This window comes from Chanodichthys erythropterus, chromosome 14 (genome assembly GCF_024489055.1).
Source record: "Chanodichthys erythropterus isolate Z2021 chromosome 14, ASM2448905v1, whole genome shotgun sequence".
NCBI classification, from domain to species: Eukaryota; Metazoa; Chordata; class Actinopteri; order Cypriniformes; family Xenocyprididae; genus Chanodichthys; species Chanodichthys erythropterus.
This window is the reverse complement of record NC_090234.1, coordinates 3,812,433-3,834,039: the sequence shown is the minus strand read 5'-3', so window position 1 is coordinate 3,834,039 and position 21,607 is coordinate 3,812,433. Positions and strand designations below refer to the sequence as shown.

Genomic DNA, 21,607 nt, shown 5'->3' with positions numbered 1-21,607 from the left:
AGCCTGCTGTGGAAGTACTGTTGTCTGCAGCACTCCTTTGAATAGAGGTGGACGCACCAAAACTGGATTTTGTAACCTTTCTCTATAATTTGCAGGAACCAACGTTAGATATTTTGAAGAGATTTCCACTCTGCCAGAAAATCTACTAAGGGAACCAGCCTCTCGAGGCTGGCCTCTAGTGTATTGACAGCACATGTTTGATGTAAATTTATTCTCCTCAGAGGATGTAAATGTGACGCAGCGTCGTGTTTGTGTTCTGAGCTCTGCGTCACTAATTCGCTTGGAACTGCTGCGCCCCGAAGCACCAGAGGTGGCAGGGTTGGCAGAACAGCCCCCTGAGGGCCACAAGGTGGGACCACAAAAGTGATCCTATCGGAGGCAGCGCGAGTTCCCTCGAAAGGGAACTGTAAGTGTGCATCTGATCATCTTCATTTTATTAACTCTTATAGTCTTTATTGGTTTAAAATAGTTTATTCTCACTGACTGTTGTGTTTGACTAACTATTTATGTTGGCTTGAGAAATTACTATTATTATTATGGTTCTGAGACTAAATTTACTAATTGTAACTCCTCTGAACAACCACTAAACCCTCAGACTGTTCTGACTCGTGTTGCTTTATCTTTTTAGACTTACATTTTTCCTAAAAATGATGATCAAAACTCTGAAAAATCCTACAGGAGAAAGTTCAAATGAGACAAAACTGTTCAAACTCCAATTGAAAAAAAATCAAATCTAAACAGACAGAATAAAACTAAATTAAACTGCCATTATATCTATCTATCATGAAGCACCTCTAACTCTCCACCCCTCCATCATTTCCAGCTCAGATCTTCTGCAGTCAGACTCACTGTTTTGGACGATGTCCTGCATCTTCTTCCAGACTCTGAACGACAGGTTGCCCAAGTACCGTGGCACATGAATCAAAGCTCCAGAAGCCATCTGTGGATCTGGCTGTGAGCTCTGGACTCTGGAAGAACATTCAGGAGTCAGAACTGCAGTGGCTTTGGATCAGAACCAGAGAGACCAGAGACAGGAGCAGATCACTCACCTTTCCATTGAGACTGGAAACTCCTGCAGAACAAACACACCATTTACCATCAAGAACTCAATCAATGAACCAATGATCAACCAATGATCTGAAATCAGACCTTCAGAAAGCAGATGTCACTGGCTTTCATCATCTCCTCCATGTCTTTGATTGTGTGTGAAAGAGCTGAGATGTGTCTGTTCATCTCCTCCAGCTTCTCCTTCATCATCTGCTTCTTCTGCTCCTCTTCCTCCCTCAGTGCAGTGATTGTAGCTTCTTCTTCATCTCTGAGAAACTGATGAAGCTTCTCAAACTGCTGTTTAATCTGACGCTCTGTGTGCTCAGCTTGAGACTGAAATCAGATCACATTATGTAAATGTGGGTTAGTTCACTACAACTTTCATTTCTGAAGCACTAGTGCTGTTGTAGTAGTTGTTCTGTGTCTGTAGGCTGAAAATACACATTATCAATCACATCCTCAGGTAGATTCATATTGTCAGCAGTTCAGTTCAGGGCTCATGAATATTAATCACTTTGCACTTTGAGACTGAAATCAGATCACATCAGAGGTCGCGTTAACCGAAAATTGTCCATCGTTGTCCGTCCGGAATTTTTTTATCAATGACGGAAAAATATGAAGGCCATCTGTCACGTTGACAGATTACTGAAGGCCCCGGTATACTTCAAATGAAATCAAAGAACGAACTGATGCAACGTCATTTCGAACAAAATCAGGCCAAAACAAATTTCGTTTTGTGTTCTTTTTGGAAGTTCGAAACGGCTTGCCAAAGCAAACTTTCAGGAAAAGTTCGCTTCAGCTGCAAAACACCTTCATGCCACCATTGGTCTGTGACGATAACATAACAGGAGGTGTGCGCTGAGGCTTCGCCTTCTCTCGCGTGGGACGAGTCTTTGACTCATTTCGTGTGTTTGAACTCATTGAGGTAAGATCTCTGTGGGTGAAAACATGAACACACTGGATAGCTGCTTTTATAGTACAAAATGAAGTTGTGCTTGTAAAAAAATGAGGCACTAACACTGTTTTTCATGTTTGATACTGTGAAGCTGCTTGATTTTAAGCAATCTATTGAATAAAGTGCTATATGAAGACCTGATGTGACTGGAGTGCTACTTTGCAGAGCTCGTGCTCATTCCCATTCTGTTATGATTAGACGCATTTATTATGCTTTCTATAATAAATGCTTGCGGTTTTCTCATTTTTGTTGTGTTTATTTTGTTACTGAGAAGAAAGTGCATGGCACATATTTACATATTCATCTAACCGTCGCTCTCAGCAGTGTGGGCGGCGTCAGATGTTCGTTTACAGTATATCGATGGTCACGCATTTCGAACTTCGTTTTACGAAGAACGAAAAAGAACTTTGTTTGAAGTATACCGGGCCTTGAGAGTGATCTATTGTAAATTGTAACTGTAATTCCCACCCGTGTCCAGTTGGTGGCGAGTGCGCTCCAATGTAGCAGCAGAGCACTGGATCTAGAACAAAAATTAAACTGGCACGAATCTTTTGCTATGCGTTTGATAACGCACAGGCAAGTACCCAGAAGCTATCTATCACGCCACATTAAAGAGCGCCAAAACGGTATTTATTGTTTGGATTTCTTAATGAAATGGACAGAATTTGAAATCTGAGACACAAAGCTTTAAGCCTATTGCGATTTATTGGATGGGAGGCGCACTATGTACTGTTTATTCATCAACTGAAAACAGCATATAGCCTACCAAACGATCGACTGGAATTTAATTGTCTTATGAATGTGACTAAAACAGCAAGGAGACATTTTATTGTTTATTAATAAAGTAATGTTTTCTAAATCAGTGTCGGCTGCAAAGATGAAGTATGTCCAACTGCGTTCAGCACTTGCTTAGTGAGGTCTGATCGCGCTCTGACAACGGCAGTGATGTCTCGCGCATATACTTCAATGAGTGCTAGACATTACTGCCGTTGTCAGAGCATGATCAGACCTCACTAAGCGAGTGCTGAACGCAGCTGGACATAGTGGCATATTAGAGGTAAAAAATAATATAAATACTGTTCGTTTTCTCGCACAAACCGATCGTTTCGTGTCTTAGGACATCAATGTGTCATCACGAGCCGCAGGGTTTAATTTGGATTTGTCTGTGCATGTTTTTTCGACTCTTAGAAATTGTGTTACCATAGACACGCATTATATGACTGACAGACGGTTGGAGTTAAAAATCATCATTTGTGTTCTACTGAAGAAACAAAGTCACCTACATCTTGGATGCGCTAGGGGTAAGCAGATAAACATCAAATTTTCATTTTTGGGTGAACTATCCCTTTAATATTGGTTGCATCCAAGTTATTTGGCATATTTTAATTTTTTTTAAATGCAAAAGTTACTTTCCCTGGTAATTAGTTACTTTTATAATGATGAAACTCAGTTACTAACTGCGTTTCTATTTGTGAGAAGTAAATATAACTAATTACTTTTTTAATGTAAAGCGCTCAACACTGCTGCGGGGTGTGGTATTGAACATGAAAAGTTACGCAGTCAAATCTGTTAATCTGTTCTTCAAAATAAATGGATAAGCCTATATCGTCCTGTAGGTTCATAATTAAAACTGAAAATGTGAACCAAAAAAAAAAGCAATTAAATGTCTTATTATAATTAAAATTTGAAAATTAAAATGACGGGTAATAGTAGATTATGACGGAATTTTTACGACCCTGTCCGTCAAAATGACGGACAATGTTAAAGTCTAATGCAACCTCTGAACCACATTCACTTAAATCATCTCAAAGACCAACTGATTCTGGAGCAGCATGAAGAGTGAGTGAGTAAATGTAGGTTAGTTCACTACAACTTTAATTTCTGAAGCACTAGTGCTGTAGTAGTAGATGTTCTGTGTCTGTCCGGTGAACATACACATTATCAATCACATCCTCAGGTAGATTCATAATATCAGCAGTTCAGTTCAGGGCTCATGAATATTAATCACTTTGTGTTCGGTGTTACAATATATTCGGTTCCTGAAATATTCTGTTCCACTGGGTGGGGCTTATGCGAATATTCATGATATCCTCCTATTGTGGGCGTGTCCTTGAAACAACGCGCAAACGAATGGAACTGAAAATATTAGTACACGCTCCTCAAATCGCATCGGTTTAATGGATTATTTCGAAAAGGTAATAAAATATTCCTTTGGAATATAAATCTTTGGGGCTTTGTTTTGATGACAGTCTTCATGCCAGCAGCTACTTAAAGAATGTTATTTTTGTTTAAAATATTATAATTATGATAAGAAAATTATAGTTTAGTTTAGTTTAGTTTTATTTAAAGTTTGACAAGGCAGGATATTGCAGCACAAAACCCTGAAATGTGTCAAACATAACACATACTCAAACAACTTTATGTACCTGATTTAAAACAATTTCAAAAGCAGTCAAATAAAAAAATTCTGATAATAATCATATAATTTATTCTGTGAGGTAATACAGCACAAATGCACAGAAAAAAAATAGACAGCTACTTTACAAGATGACGTTATACTTGTTATTATCACCAATGTCATATGGTTTTGTTTTGCTTTTGTGATGTTTCCACATTACACTCATCATCTTGTAAAGTCACTGTCTGTTTCAGGCTGGATGTGAGAGCTGAAGTCTTGGATGGCTCTGGCAGTGTGTGATCCGGACATAATGAAGGCTGTTCCCGAGTGCCAAGGCCCTGTTTTAATATTTACCTCAGAACCTCACATTTAGCATTGCTTCTTTTCACACATTGTTTTGAATTTTTAAATGTCTTTTCAATTTGAGTTACATTCATAACTTCTGTACTTGTTATAACATTTAATGTATTTAATATTTATATAGGCTACAACTGACTTTGTTGTTTTTAAAAAAAATTAAACTAAGAAAAGATGAAAAAAATTTCAGGATAATATTTTAAAGATAATTTTGTACAATCCAAATAAGCTTTACAGATATTTAGAAAAGGTTTTAACAATGTTTGTCATGTTTTTCAATTATTTCACATGCACCTATAGGTCAATCAAGGTAATCAGTTACAAAAACTTAGGACACTAAAGAGACCTTTCTACTGACTCTGAAAAACACCAGAATAAAGATGCCCAGGGTCTCTGATCACCTGTGCGAACGTGCCTCAGTCCTGCTGCAGGAGGTATGAGGACTGCAGATGTGAACAGAGCAATAAACTGCAATGTTCCTAAAATTTGTAAAGGAGTCAAAACAGCGGAGGGAATCCCTCCATCACACACACACACACATGAAGATGCCTGAGACAGTGCTACAGGGAGAAAGAAGGACAGCTGATTGTCCTTCCAGTGCCAAACCACATGTAACCATAAGTCCCACCAGACATGTTTGAGAACGTGAAATGCCTTGATGGAAGAGTGGAGTAACATCTCACAGCAAGAGCTGCAAATCTGGTGCTGTCCATGAGGATGAGATGCTCTGTAAAGCAGCTGGTGCCACATCAGACTTTCAGATACTCTGTTGATCAAACGCCTGTGAAATTTGTTCAGTTTATGTCTCAGTTGTTTAATCTTTTTGTTTGTACAAATATTTACATGTTAAGAAATTTGCTGGAAAAAAAGTTGAAAGTGAAAAACTCAAAAAAAAAAAAAAAAAAAAAAAAAAATGATGTTGCTTTGCAACAAAAATATGTGACAAATAACATCAAGTGTGCATTTACTTGTTGGACTATAATGATAATTTGTCATGATATCCAGTAAAACATGAGAAAATATTTGTAGTTTGGTGTTGATAAAGGGTAGCCTATGTTAGTCTTACTGTGGTGATAAACATTGAAAATATCAAAATAATCAAGAAATTAAGGATGACAGAATAATAACACCAGGCTATACACAGAATTACAACAAAGGAAGCAAACTAATCAAACTATTCAAATACTTTTTAAATCCTCAAATAAATAAAAAAGCTAAACAGAAAACACATCAGCGTAAAACAAGGTTATTGGCTCATGTTTGCTCTGATGTATCATTACTGTTTATCTGAATGCCTGTCCTGTAGCTACTCAATCAGGCAAAATAGCTCTGACGATTTATCATATTACACAAACTATTGCTTTGAACATGTGAACTGTTGCTTGAATATTTTATTACCTTTTCGAAATAATCCATTAAACCGATGCGATTTGAGGAGTGTGTACTAATATTTTCAGTTCCATTCGCTTGCGCGTTGTTTCAAGGACACGCCCACAATAGAAGGATATCATGAATATTCGCGTAAGCGCCACCCAGTGGAACAGAATATTTCAGGAACCGAATATATTGTAACACCGGCCAAATGAAAACACGGAAGGTGAGTGCTAGCCAATGGGATTAGGACTGACACATTATTCCCGCCCACTGCTGAATAACCAGCTGACAGAGATATACACACTTGATCACCGATATACACGAACGACTGTGTGTGTGAAAGTGTGTGTGTGTGTGTGTGTGTGTGTGTGTGTGTGTGTTCCAGTCAATAAAGGAACATGTAATTATATCACACAAATCAGTTCAGCTCTTCTAAATAAACTCTTGAATATGTCAAAAGAATCAATCCTCACCTTGATGTGTTGAACTGTTTTGTTAAACTTTCCTTTAATCTTTTCATTGTGTTTAAGTTTCTCTTGTAAGGACTTCAGTGCTGTATTGAGATCCTCCTAGAATTTAAAGTGAAAATCTATAAGACACCAGAGATTTCTGTAATATGTTCATATATGTAATACATAAGCTGAAACAAGTGTTTATCCGTCTTACCTTATATGATGAAACCACTTCACCGATGGGTCTGAATTTATGATTGTCGTGTTGTTTTGAATCTCTGCACACTAAACACACAGGCTGTTTGTCCTCCAGACAGAAGAGTTTGAGTTTCTCACTGTGTAAACTGCAGATCTCCTCAGATCCTGATGAACGCCTCTCATTTCTCTCCTTCAGGAACGACTCACACAAGTTCTTTAACGCGAGATTAACTGGAGGAAGTTTTCTTGCTGATCTTTTCCTGCAGACAGGACACTCCCGAGCTTCCCTGATTCTCCAGAACTGTTGAAGACACTCTTTACAGAAACTGTGACTACAAGACAGAAGAACAGGAACACTGAAGATTTCATGACACACGGGACAAGAAAGATCATGTTCAGATAGTGAAGCCATTTTCACAGTTTGAGCTCCTGCAGTCTAAACTTTACTTTCACTTTCTGAATGATGGTTTCAAAAACGAATAACCTCAAAGATCTGCTGTCTGTTCAGAAACAAACTTCTCAAAAATCCTTCTTGAAAGTTTTTCTCTTTGATCTTCGTTGATAGCTGATTCTCTTATGCTTTTGTCGAGACAAAGTTAGAATGACAGAAAGAAGAAATAATAAGTCAGTCTCTTCCTGGTAAGTGTTGTAAGAAGGTGGAGTTTCTGATCACGTGGGTGTGTTTAAACAGGGCAAGCATTCAAGTCCTCTTGGAAAGTTTGTATTTACGAGGTGGGAATTCATGTTTACGACGGCAGGTTCAAGTGACTTTCATCGGAGTAAGATGGTGTGTACTTTCACTTAATCAATTACACAAAAATACAACACTTCTACTTCTAGAATGTGTATTAGTTGTGTTTTGCTTTTTTATGTTTTTAATTAATTTATGAAGCTGTTGAAAACTTTATCGTTATATATTATATTGTTATATTATAATGCTATCATATTCGTTTGTACATAGAAAAGCCTGACAATTTCACTGCTAAATACCTATAAGTATTGTTGTTTTTCGCCATGTTTCTCACTGACACGTCCCCAACTCGTACAGATCCAACCCAGTCTCCTGCTACTGCGTATCTATGCTACGAGTTTGCATTTTCATTCGGCGTAGTATTTATACGCCAAAGTCACATTTGGCGTATATATGGTACGCAAAACCCTCCCGTTAAACTTCCATTGATGGAAAATGCGTATGTATTGCACGCTGAAATTTGTCATCATCATCGTCCCGCCCATAGACATATAATAAACACTAGATGCCCCATTGGCCGCTGGACCGTACGTCAACGGCGCCGCCATGTTGTGCGGGGCAACGTTCGCATTACGCTCATAACTGGAATTGAGAAAAATGCCTGCTTCGTGTGCTGCTTGGGGCTGTACAAATCGCTGCACAATTGAAAACCGGTCTCAGGGAATAACCTTTAACAGGTAAGACTGAACATTTGTTTCTGGTTGTATTTGGTCATTATAAAATTGATAGTAATTGGCCACCGGAGTCAGTTAGACTAAAATAGCTAGCGATGTCACTAATTAGCTGTGAAAGTTGAGACGTGAGTTTACATGATTTCTAATGTAGTTTTAGCTTATGTTATTTTATAAACTAAAGTTTAAATATGCATCTCTATTTTATTAAAACCGACTTTTATGACAAGTACTCGTTACGGCTAGGTGACTGATATTTTGTTTATCTTAATCTAACCCTTACTTTAAGGTTAGTAAGTGGGTTAGCTTTTCACACATTTAAGGTTTCACAAAGACAACGAGTTGAGGAGACAGTGGTTATTAGCTAGAAGGGAAGTTTCCCGACTCATCTACATTATTTAAAAGTTTGCCATTAAATGGTGATTTGTTTATATTTTTATTTCTTTTTCAGCCCATTGCAACCAGGGCTACACAAGCCTCAAGGAAAGCTGAGGAGAGCCTGTCAGTGGACTGTTCTCACCATTTCCAAGAGACTGATGGAAAATATAGGCTATAGCCTTTTGTTGTTATTATTATTATACCAATACTATGTTATTATTGTACTAGTCACTATTTAATTTACTATTTTTATTATTGTCTATATTATTCTGCAATTGATATTACATTGTATTTGCGATTATTATTATACCAATACTATTATTATCAATTATAGTTATGATGTTATATTATTGTCTATATTCTGTAAATGATACTACATATTCTATTGCTATTATAATATTATTATACTATATGCTATTATCAATATATTATGATATTATATTATTGTACTTATTTTATAAATGTCTATTCATTACTATTTTAATTGTTGTATACTGTTTGTTTATTGACAATATTATATACTTTATTATTGACTATATTATTATATTATATACCACATAAACTATTTCTTATAGTGTATAACAAACTATTTACTATTCTCAATTTCTTTATTTGCATTGCACTGTAGATATACCATATCATATGTATTACCATAAAGGATCCATCAGTTATCTTTGTTGTTGTATGTTTTTGGAGTATCTATCTGTATCATTTTAGTGCTATAAAAATACAGAAAGCAGCCTGTGTGATTTGTATTTGATGATTTTTGTTTCATTTTATCAATGGTGGTCAATTCTAAGTTCAAGAAAAGCTAAAATTGCGTTAAAGACAGAAAATCCCTTTTTTACAATAAGAAAACGTTATTTAATTTAATGTGAAAATTAAATTATATCTCAGTATGGGCGTTTTCACAATTCTTATCCAAGAATAAAGCAGCCAAATACATGACAAGCCTGAGCTTTGGCCATTCCTTATTAAAATAAATATTTTATATGTCTAACTATAGAGATCTTAAGTAACTAGAACTTTTTGTACACCACGTACATTATAAACCACTGAAATTGGTTGATAAACGTAAACGTTATTTTTGTTTTTATCCAGAAAAACCGCAGCTCGTCCGTTTACTTGTGTTTGTTAACAGCGCAGTCTTGCCCCGCACAATATGGCGGACTCGTTGACGTATCGCAGCAACAGTCCAAAGCGGCCAATGGGGCGTCTAGTGTTTATTATATGTCTATGGTCCCGCCCCTTCAGTCGAACGAAGATTCACGATTTCATCTCGTGCAGGTGCCGAAGCAGCATATGCAGAATATTGATTTAGAATACTTATTTAGAATTTTTTAATAGAAACTTATTGTATATAACTTACTCATCATCTCTAGCGGGGACGAATGTTCATACTACATCTATTACGCACTGAGGATCATAATAGGGGATTGTTTTTACAGTTTAATTATAAACAATCCCGACGGGGAAAGAAAAATTAATTAATTAAATTCATTAATTCAATGTGAATAATTTATGCTAGTTATAGTAACGTTAGTTATATGTCTGCTTTATTTAATCTGCTCTGTTTTTTTTTTTTTTTTTTTTTATCTTACACGCATTTTTGTTTCTTTGTTTGTGATTGTATTTGTAATAGCAAAAGTATTATCAAACAAACAATAAATAAATATAAAAAGTGCATTGCCCTGATGTTTAGTCCTTCGCTGTTTCAGGAGCCACCCACTCCCGCTTAGAAACCAATCAAATGTTTAAACATTTTTTAGCGCCATCATCAATATCCCGCCCCCTCATTGTACGGTGCTCAAGTTCACGTTCACCTCGTGCATCATCATCATCATCATTAAAATTCGTCAATCATCAGAATACCAAAGTAAGTAATTAGCAAACATATATATATATAAGCAAAAAGTATCAGTTCTTGATAACTCAAATTATTGTAAATACAATTAATCAAACTTTATTTTCTTAAGTGAGCATGCACATGTCGGCCTACAATTGTCAGGCGGGTAATATCAGTTTAAAATCATTTCTCATTAAATGTTTTAGGGATCTAATTTAGTGAGGGTCAGCTGTGCGCAACGATTACTTTTTATTGATGCATCATATGTTTTTTGGTGACGTTATGATGAGATCACACACTACTAATTGTCCATGCCAGGCATTACGTGTAGATCACAGATGTGTGGATTAATCAATTCACTGTAAACCTGACTTAGCCCACTTTTTTTTTTTCTTCTTTTTTTGTAATTTTCCCCAATTTTACATTTGTTCAAGCAGAATGTCCACAGGCTCTTTAGAAGCAGCACTTGTTCTTGGAGATGTGTTTCTTGATCAGATACAGGTAACTTTAGAAATTGTATCTTAAATTTTTTATTTTGACTTCTTTTTCTCTGTCAAATAATTTTAAAGAAAACTACAAATGAATAGTTATATAGGCTAATACATTATTCTTGTAAGGCAAGTATAAACTACTTTAAAACCTGTTAAATATACTATTTGCAATTTAGAAAGAAGAAAAAAGGAAAGCCAAGAGGTCTAAGCCACATCCTACAACTGTGAAGTGGAGGCAAAGGGACAGAAATGGGAATATTGTAAGGCTGCTTCGAAAAAAACCCTCAATAAAACAAAAGCTGAAAAGAAAGGCTCCTAACCACGGTGAGACAGTTGTAAATTTACAGTTATTGCTTAAATTTACTGTTATTTTCAATTGTGATTTATATTTCCCATGTGAAAAATACTATTACTTTATAGTAAATATTATAGTGTTTTTGAACCATACTATAGTAAAATACTTGAATTAATTTATTGTGGTAATTCTATAGTTGATGTGGTAATATAACAACTATAGTAATAGAAACAAATGACTTTACCCAATACTGTACTAAGTTTTCTACAACTACAGGGTATATTATACAACAATATACATTACAGTTTACTGTAGTAAAAACAAAAGTATACTACAGTATTTATTAGTTTATTAGTTCACTATAGTTAATACTAAAGTATGCTGTAGCAGCACAAGCTGTAGCACAAGTGTTGTAAATACTATAATATATACATTATACTATATAGTTTACTATAGCAGTGTTTCCCAACCCTGCTCCTGGAGGCACACCAACAGTGCACATTTTGGATGTCTCCCTTATCTGACCCATATATTTGGTCTTGCAGTCTCTACTAATGAGCTGATGAGTTGAATCAGGTGTGTTTGATTAGGAAGAGTTGGAAAATGTGTAGTGTTGGTGTGCCTCCAGGAACAGGGTTGGGAAACACTGTACTATAGTATGGTTCAAAAACACAATAAATGTTCAGATTTATGCAGTCTGTTTTAATCTTTAAGTTCACTTAATTATAGAACCAGATATATAGAACCCCAAAGCATAATGTATTAATTTTATTTTGTTTAAAGGTCTCACCAGTGTGCCCATCCAAGAGGAATTTGTTTATCGAGCAGAAACTGGTAACTACACTATGGTTATATGGAATGGCATCTGGTTAATAAAGTTTAAGTAATATTCTGCCAGCTGCAACCTACATAATTGCATTTTTTTTTTATAAATGAGATCCTGGTAACTCTTAGAATACATGTCCTTCATTAATCAATAACTAGCCTACACAGGAACAAATGAATAATGCATCAGTAAGACTATAGTAACTACTATTAACTAGCAAGAAACTCTGATTAATGAATTAGTAAGTGGTAGGTAGTTCACTATTAGCTAATCAGTAAATACTGTTTTATCATTCCTCTCAGAGAACTACTGAGAACTATTATATACAGGTTCATAATTAACATGAATGATGCATAATGTCTAATTAATTCTAAAGTAAAGGTCTTGGTAACACAAAAGTAATGACTGAAGTATTGCCAAATCCTTCATAAGGAATTACTAATTATTTGGATCAGTATTCTAAAGTGAAGATCATGGTAACCCACTAGTAATTACTTAAGTGTTACCAAATATATCATAAGGAATTACTGTACAAAAACATACAAAAACCTCAAAAGTTTACAAAGACTTCAGTAGTTACTAGAGAGTTATCATGTTTCTCACTTTAGAATACTGATCCAAATAATTAGTAATTCCTTCTGAAAGATTTGGTAATACTTCCGTCATTACTAGTGTCTTACCATGATCTTTATTTTAGAATTAATCATACATTATACATTATTCACATTAATTTTGAACCTGTATATAGTAGTTCTTAGTAGTTCTCTGGGAGGAATGAAAAAACAGTATTACTGATTAGTTAATAGTGAACTACCACCTTCAACTGAGCACTATTACTTACTGATTCATTAATCAGAGTTTATTGTTAGTTAATAGTAGTTACTATAGTGTTAATAATGCATTACTCATTTGTTCCTGTGTAGTTATTCATTAATGAAGGATCTAAAGTGTTACCGAGATCCTTGTAAAGTATCTCTATAAAAACTGATTGTATTGTGTATTGACTAATAACACTGTTTTTTGTTTCTCCTTCAATGAAGCCTCACTCATTGAAGAATTAGAGCATGTCCTTAATGACGAATGTGTTCAGCCTGAAGAGGTGTCTTTGGCCACAACCTGGCAAAAGAGGCAATCCCTAAGCCACGAAAGATGGCACATTGCAACGGAGGCCATGGTTAAGAATCTTTTGGCAGCTGAATATGTTCAGGAACACATCTGCCATCACTGTCTTACTGCAGAGGCTATTGTACGGTGCAGGGACTGTCTACCTAGGCAGTTTCTATGCACTGTATGTGATGAACATATTCATCAGCTCCAACCTCTCCATAACAGAGACTCTATGGCCCATGGATTCTTCAAGCCATTGAGTCCAACAACAGCAGTGAAGAGACATTCCGAAGCCATTGAGTTCTCTGAACAGGGTATGCTTTTCATGTGTCCCATCATACTTTTCAGTCTGTATATTTTAAATGGCTGTTCATTAGTGTATATAATTATAATATATATTTAAAATAGTTATGATATATTATCATATATTTAGTAAATATATTAGATTATATTTAATTTTACCTTGTTTATAAATCCTTTAATAAGGAGTTTATTATCATTGTTTTGCTTTTGAATTTTTAGTCCGATATCTTCCACTACTTTTGCCAGAGAAAATTTGTGCCTGTTCAGAAAGTTCCTGCAGGTTGATCAGTGGCAAGCCCATTATTGTAATAAATTATAATGGTAAGATGTAGTATTTTCTCTTCATGAAAACAACACAAATTAAGGTTAATATAAGAACTCAATGCTTGCATGTATTATCTGTGATTAGGAATTTTAAAGCTGTTGTGATGTATGTGAACTTTTTTATTATTGGACGGTACAATCTCACCCTTCCATCACTGGAGACATCATGTTGCGGGAAAACATGGGCAGTGGGGCTCAGTGATCTCCTCAAGTCTGGGTACTGGCCAGCCTCTATACATTTTGAGACCGTGTATGAGGCTGGCCTTTTTAGGTCTTTTCTGGATTTAAAACTTTTTGCTCCAGGTCTGCTCTTCTTCCTCCAATCTTTCCTTCATCCTCACTTCTTCTACATTGTTCTCAGATAAAACCTCGTTTATGTCCTGACTCTCTGTCCTATCACCCTCTGTGTCCTCTTGTTCTTTTTCTGAACTTTTTAAACTCTGTTCCTCAACAGGCCTCTCTGGTTCTTCCTCTCCACTTTCTATCTGTTGTTCTTCGATCTGCTCTTCATCCAGTCTTTCAACTTCTACATTGTTCTCCAGTGTAATGTCCTCTTCATCTTCTACAGTCTCTTGTTCTTTTTCTGGACCGAAACCTTAAAAAGTACAATTAAAGTCATATTAAAATACATAAAAATAAATAAATATATATATTTTTTTTAAATAAACTGCAGTTTAACATAGAAACTTCTATAACTACAAAACTTACTGTACACATTAAAATATTCTACAAATATTTAATATTTAAGTATCAGTGCTTGCAAATATGATTTACCTTGTAAAATATACTCACAGAGGATGAGCATTTTGTCCATCACCATATGTCCCTCAGGGGGGAACTCAAAGGGACACTGGACCTCCGTTGTCCACTTATGGGCCTTCGAACATTTCCCTAGTAGAAGAAGAGGAACATATCCCAGAGCTTTCAGCTTCTCCATCTAAAATATAAGAACGTCAAACAGTACAGCTTTTAAAAATGGTTCATAATAATTCTGAAAAAAAAAAAAGTTTAAAAAAATCTGCTGAGCCTAATGTCACTCTAAGCCAACATGTGTTTTTTTCTTGCTTAAACATAAAAACAGATTTTTTTTTTTTTTTTTAAATGTCCAGGCTTACCATTTATATTTTACCATACATACATTTTGAAAGGCTATTCAGACTGTCAACTTTCAACACTATCCAAAAACAGAACTTGTGATCCATAAATGCACACAAGTCTTATTTCAGAAAACAACAACTACCAACAACAAAAACAAATCATGGCTTTAGCTAAAGTTCCTTCCAAGGAACGTCAGTTCACTTGGTGGCCATATTTGCAATGCCTCCAAGCAGCTTTTTTTTTATTACATATTTACTTGAATGGGGAACTCCTGAAATCTCAAAACATATTGTAAAATTAGCAATAAAATCTGACACGAACTGTGTCATAAGATCAAATAGAGTTAAAACTGTAAATTTTGATTAGATTTAGTCATTGTGCATGTGCAGTAGTTCTACTTTCTCTGGGAACCAGAACTTCTAATGGCAGCTGCATTGATATTTTATTTTACCAACTGCTTATTAGCTCTTTTATTTATAAGAGTTCTGCCCATTAGTGAAAATAATATGAATAACTTTTTATTTGAACTGTCAGTTAACAGGAATTAACAGTTAACAGTGACTTAACTGTTGTTTTAGGCTGTGTTAACTGTGTTAACTGTGGTTGTAGGCTACCAGCTCTAGGGGGGTCCGGGGGCATGCCCCCCCCGGAAGAAAATTTTGTAAATTTTAAGGTTAAATGCATCAATCTGGTGCACTCTGGAAACTCAAAATTAAGAGCTTCAACCCATGTACAATGTGCAAATTGAACAAAGCAACAGCAGTGACTTGTACCTGGACATTAAAAAGGGTTCAAACATCTTTTTTACAATACTTTTGTACTCATTTCTTTTTAAAAGATAAATCCTTGAGCTTTTATTTTGATCACCAGATCACCAGCTGATCGCGTGCGCAGATGTGCGCACTTCTCTTTAAAACACGCAGCACGGACAGACTGTATATATACTTAATCGCTATCTTTTGCTGTTTTATAAAGGCACAAAGCCATATCACAGTTTCGATTTTAGCTCGTTGGCAAACGTAGTATGTTTTAAATTTTCAGTTCATTATGAAACGGTGGCGGCAGTACAGGGTCATTAATGGGAAACACTGAATGAATGTATAGCTGATAAATGTGCTAAAGTTGTCACATCGGTTGTTATTTAACAAAAACCCTTCCACCGGACCGAAAGAGATTCTCGAGGCCTGCCGCTGCTCTGAGTGAGTGACAGGAGGCGTGGCTCTATACAACTGCGGTGTGCGTGAACTCGCTGTCGGAGAGGAGAGAGAGAAAGCGCTGCCGGTGTATGGTCGGATACTGTAGAAAAGCGGTATTGAACTGCTTAACGTATTTTAATAGAGAGATGTGTTTAGAAAAATTATATTTTGAGAGCACTGTTAAGAAACCTCAAACCTGAAATTCCTGCTCGCTGACTGTCTCGCACTCTTTCGGTTGACTGTGCTAGCTCCTCCCCTACCTGCTGCATATTCAACAGACAGGAAGAAACGGAGTAGCCCATAGGCTACCGACAGCAAAGAAATGTATTCTATAGGCTAGATTATTTTTAAGGTCTATTTTTACAGGCTGTATGCAGTATATGCAAAGCCAAAGCGCAATGAAATAAAGCAACTTATGATTTCGGGGGTTTACATAGGCTATTGTCCAGTTTCATATTTGCTCAGTGACAGTCATTACATTCGGGGCTTGACTCAAAACATTCGGGGCTAAAGCCCCGGCAAAATCGGCTGGCGCCGCCCCTGGGCCTGGTCACGAAATTTTGCCAAACGCACTGATTGCTTATATTTAAAATCAAGCAATTTTCCACACTACAAAAAGAGAAACAGAATTACATTGAGTATTAAAACAAATGCAATGCCATATAAATAAACAGTGTTAGTTATGCACAATCACCTTAACACAGGACCGGTGTCTGCAGTTCATCTTGATCTGGCAGTGTGGACACTGCCGTAAAGTTGAACCTGGCATTTGGACTATACTAAACAAAACAAAATGTGTAAATTTGACGTAGCTTAACAGACAGACATCACATACAAAACTTAAAGATAAATTAATCTTTGATAAGTATATAGTTTTTGAAAGTATATATATATATATATATATATATATATATATATATATATATATATATATATATATATATATATATATATATGTGTATGTGTGGTATTGAGCTCTGGTTAGGCGGGGTCGGGGAGGAACTATGGGAATACTTAAGGGAGACAAGCACGGAAGATTTTGAGCGATGCACAGACACCGTGGTATACACGCCAAACAAATGCGGCACTGACGGAGGATAGGGTGAGTTATATAGTCATTTTAAGGGGTTTGATTTGACAAGAAAATAGTGTGGGGTGTTTGGTTAAGGATGTGTGTTTGTAGACCGCGAGTGCTCCCGAGAACCCCAGTAACTAGAGCGACCAGAGAGTGTAACCTGGGTGTTTTAAAAGGTATGAAGTGTGAGATTGGTTGTGGGGTTTTGAGAAGAAATGTAAAGTTATCTTATTTGTATTATTATTTGTATTATGTGTATTTGTAGATCGGAAGCACCCCTGAGAATCCTAGTAACCAGATTGGATAGAGTAAGAGTGGGGTTTTTTTGTAACAGGTATGAAATTAGTTGGAAATTATTTGTTATTATTATTATTATTATTCTTTGGGGAATTATGTGATGTGTGATTGATATTTTTTTGTATAATTTTGTTTTTTTGTAACAGGTTGCTTCGGTTTTGATTTAATTTGTCCCAGTTCGTTGATTTAATGTGGTTATATTTTGAGTTTGATTTATTTTGAACTTTCTTTGTTTATTTGCAGTTTTGTAGGTTGTTTTGTTTCTTTTGGTGTAATTAAGTGTCTAAAAGGTATTTTTAAAGAAAAGGAACCCTTGTTAAATAAAAGAAATATTTATTAAGAAAGTGGAGTACCTTGTGGTGAGTGTAAACACCCACACAACAGAATTTTCTTGTCAAATCAAACCCCTTAAAATGACTATATAACTCACCCTATCCTCCGTCAGTGCCGCATTTGTTTGGCGTGTATACCACGGTGTCTGTGCATCGCTCAAAATCTTCCGTGCTTGTCTCCCTTAAGTATTCCCATAGTTCCTCCCCGACCCCGCCTAACCAGAGCTCAATACCACATATATACACACCACCATTCAAAAGTTTGGAAATGGTAAGATTTTTTATGTTTTTGAAAGAAGTTTTGTCTGCTCACCAAGGCTGTTATATAATTAAAAATACAGTAAAAACAGGAATATTGTGAAATATTATTGCAATTTAAAATATCTGTTTTCTATTTGAATTTATTTGACAAAGTAATTTATTCCTGTGATGGCAAAGCTGAATTTTCAGCATCATTACTCCAGTCTTCAGTGTCACATGATCCTTCAGAAATCATTCTAATGTGATGATTTGATGCTCAAGAAACATTTCTGATTATTTTCAGTGTTGAAAACATTTTGTGTACTTTTTTGTACTTTCTTGATGAATAGAAAGTTCAAAAGAACAGCATTTATCTGAAACACAACCGTTCAAACGTTAGAGTTCAGTAAAAATTATTATTTTTTTGAAAAGAAATTAAAGAAGTTAATACTTTTATTCAGCAAGGACACATTAAATGTATCAAAAGTGGCAGTAAAGACATTTATAATGTTACAAAAGATTATATTTCAAATAAATGCTGTTCTTTTGAGCTTTCTATTCATCAAAGAATCCTGAAAAAATATTGTACTCAAATATTTTGTACAATTGTACACAATAAATGTTTCTTGAGCATCAAATCATCACATTAGAATGATTTCTGAAGGATCATGTGACACTGAAGACTGGAGTAATGATGCTGAAAATTCAGCTTTGCCAACACAAGGATAAATTACATTTTAAAATATTTTCAAATAGAAAAGTTATTTTAAATTGTAATAATATTTCACAATAGTTTTTAATGTATTTTTAATTAAATAAACCTCTCAAAAACGACATACTTATTAAAGAATAATAAGGACTAATTTATTTTCATTATCATGAAAAGTATTTCAAGGATGGCCAAGATAAACACCCTAAAGAGTATGTGATGATTGTGCAGGGCTGTTAATCCACACATCTGTGATCTACACGTAATGCCTGGCATGGACAATTAGTAGTGTGTGATCTCATCATAACGTCACCAAAAAACATATGATGCATCAATAAAAAGTAATCGTTGCGCACAGCTGACCCTCACTAAATTAGATCCCTAAAACATTTAATGAGATGATTTTAAACTGATATTACCCGCCTGACAATTGTAGGCCGACATGTGCATGCTCACTTAAGAAAATAAAGTTTGATTAATTGTATTTACAATAATTTGAGTTATCAAGAACTGATACTTTTTGCTTTTATATATATATATATATATATATGTATATATGTATATGTTTGCTAATTACTTACTGTGGTATTCTGATGATTGACGAATTTTAATGATGATGATGATGATGCACGAGGTGAACGTGAACTTGAGCACCGTACAATGAGGGGGCGGGATATTGATGATGGCGCTAAAAAATGTTTAAACATTTGATTGGTTTCTAAGCGGGAGTGGGTGGCTCCTGAAACAGCGAAGGACTAAACATCAGGGCAATGCACTTTTTATATTTATTTATTGTTTGTTTGATAATACTTTTGCTATTACAAATACAATCACAAACAAAGAAACAAAAATGCGTGTAAGATAAAAAAAAAAAAAAAAAAACAGAGCAGATTAAATAAAGCAGACATATAACTAACGTTACTATAACTAGCATAAATTATTCACATTGAATTAATGAATTTAATTAATTAATTTTTCTTTCCCCGTCGGGATTGTTTATAATTAAACTGTAAAAACAATCCCCTATTATGATCCTCAGTGCGTAATAGATGTAGTATGAACATTCGTCCCCGCTAGAGATGATGAGTAAGTTATATACAATAAGTTTCTATTAAAAAATTCTAAATAAGTATTCTAAATCAATATTCTGCATATGCTGCTTCGGCACCTGCACGAGATGAAATCGTGAATCTTCGTTCGACTGAAGGGGCGGGACGATGATGATGACAAATTTCAGCGTGCAATACATACGCATTTTCCATCAATGGAAGTTTAACGGGAGGGTTTTGCATACCATATATACGCCAAATGTGACTTTGGCGTATAAATACTACGCCGAATGAAAATGCAAACTCGTAGCATAGATACGCAGTAGCAGGAGACTGGGTTGACAGATCGGGGCTTGAGTAAGATTATAAAAGGATCCAATGACTGATCAAGTAGCAAGATCAAGCAAATTAAAGGCGCTCTAAGCGATTCAGACCGGAGTAACTTCCTGTTGACGTTCGAAGTGTTGTCAAACAAAACAGAGGATAGCTAGATCCTCTTTTTTGTTCACAAAGTTTTCTGCTTCAGTTATGATGTTAAATTCACGTTGTTTCTAGATTATTGTGCAGAGAGATCAGACATATCAGAGACTGAACCTCAGTGAAGAAGGCTTCAGGACGTCCCAGCACCAGGACCATCAGCTACAGAATCGAGTCTCCACCAGTGGAAAGGTACTCAATGTTGGCAGCAGGTCATGTGATTAATTTGACACACAGTGAGGTCAAGACTTTTGGACAACACTACCATGAGTCCTGTGTCGAGCCAACAGTAAATCATCCAGAGTCAACACTGTATTATTCACTCTCTGCACATATATTCAATGTTTTTGACAATAAAATAGTGATGATTGATCCTTGAGCTTTATTCATATTTTTATCATTATTTTATTACCACTACTGGGCATTTTTTTCTGTCACTGCTTTTATTGTGTGTTCTGATGTTCTAGTAATGTACCAATAAAGTACATTCATACTGAAAATGTAAAATCAGTGTCCAAATGACAATAATTTATGGCTCTAGGACATAAAAATGACAAGTTATGCATTCAGTGAACATCAGTGGTCATCTGGAATCTGCTTTACTCTAGTATGCATGAATGTTTACAGTGGAACAAGTTCAATACACTAAATACTGTTCAGTACACACTGTATAATATCCACCATTTCCATCAGGAGGTGTTTTTATTCTGATGTTCATATAATCAAGATTCTGAACACAAATTTATGTTAAAGACAGATTTTCTCATAAGGTATATTTCCAATTACACACACTAGACATGTTCAGAGATTTCCAGTATACCAACCAACTGATGTCATGTCTTTTCTTTTTTTTTGTGGTGTTTATCAGTTAAAAATCAGTCATCTTTTAAATCTGTAGGCCAGGGATTCCCAAAGTGTGGTGCGCGCACCCCCAGCGGTACGCGAGCTGCCGCCAGGGGGTGCGCGAGAGGAAAAATGTAATGGCGGTCTGTTTTTTTAAGTGTGATTTTTCCATACAATAAAAAAACATGAACAGTAAACATTTCCTTTGTAATCGCTTTTAGTTTAAATAAAAAACTATAATTTATTAGTTTTTGATAGAAACGTAGAAGAAGACAGCTGCTGTCTTCTTCTACGCCAGTGGTTCTCAACCTGCGGTCCATCACGAATGTAAATGCGGCCCGCGATATGTGTAAATTATAGCATTACAATTTATTTTTGTTTTTAAATTTAAATTGAAGTGAACTAAATAAATATAAATGAGCTATAATGCTTTATTTGTCATATAAAATCATTTTGGTGAGCATTTATTATTTTCAGACATCAGGCAATGACGAAATCACTCAGTTAACGAAACGAAC

The 21,607-nt window shown here is 35.4% G+C and overlaps 1 protein-coding gene across 2 annotated transcripts in view; it reads right to left on the bottom strand.

Annotated features, from left to right (window-relative positions):
* Positions 1 to 7,417, bottom strand: part of LOC137036418 (zinc-binding protein A33-like) — a 53,483-nt gene extending 46,066 nt beyond the window's left edge. The window contains exons 1-5 of one of the 2 annotated variants that reach the window (XM_067410570.1): positions 6,798 to 7,417; positions 6,605 to 6,700; positions 1,150 to 1,380; positions 1,050 to 1,072; positions 793 to 968 (exon numbers count right to left, since the gene is read on the bottom strand). In XM_067410570.1, coding sequence (XP_067266671.1) covers positions 793 to 968; positions 1,050 to 1,072; positions 1,150 to 1,380; positions 6,605 to 6,700; positions 6,798 to 7,193 — 922 coding nt within the window. In that variant the 5' untranslated portion in view covers positions 7,194 to 7,417. The remainder of the gene's footprint in view (positions 1 to 792; positions 969 to 1,049; positions 1,073 to 1,149; positions 1,381 to 6,604; positions 6,701 to 6,797) is intronic. The other variant, XM_067410571.1, reaches the window with a different exon arrangement.
* Between the last annotated feature and the right edge of the window lie 14,190 nt (positions 7,418 to 21,607).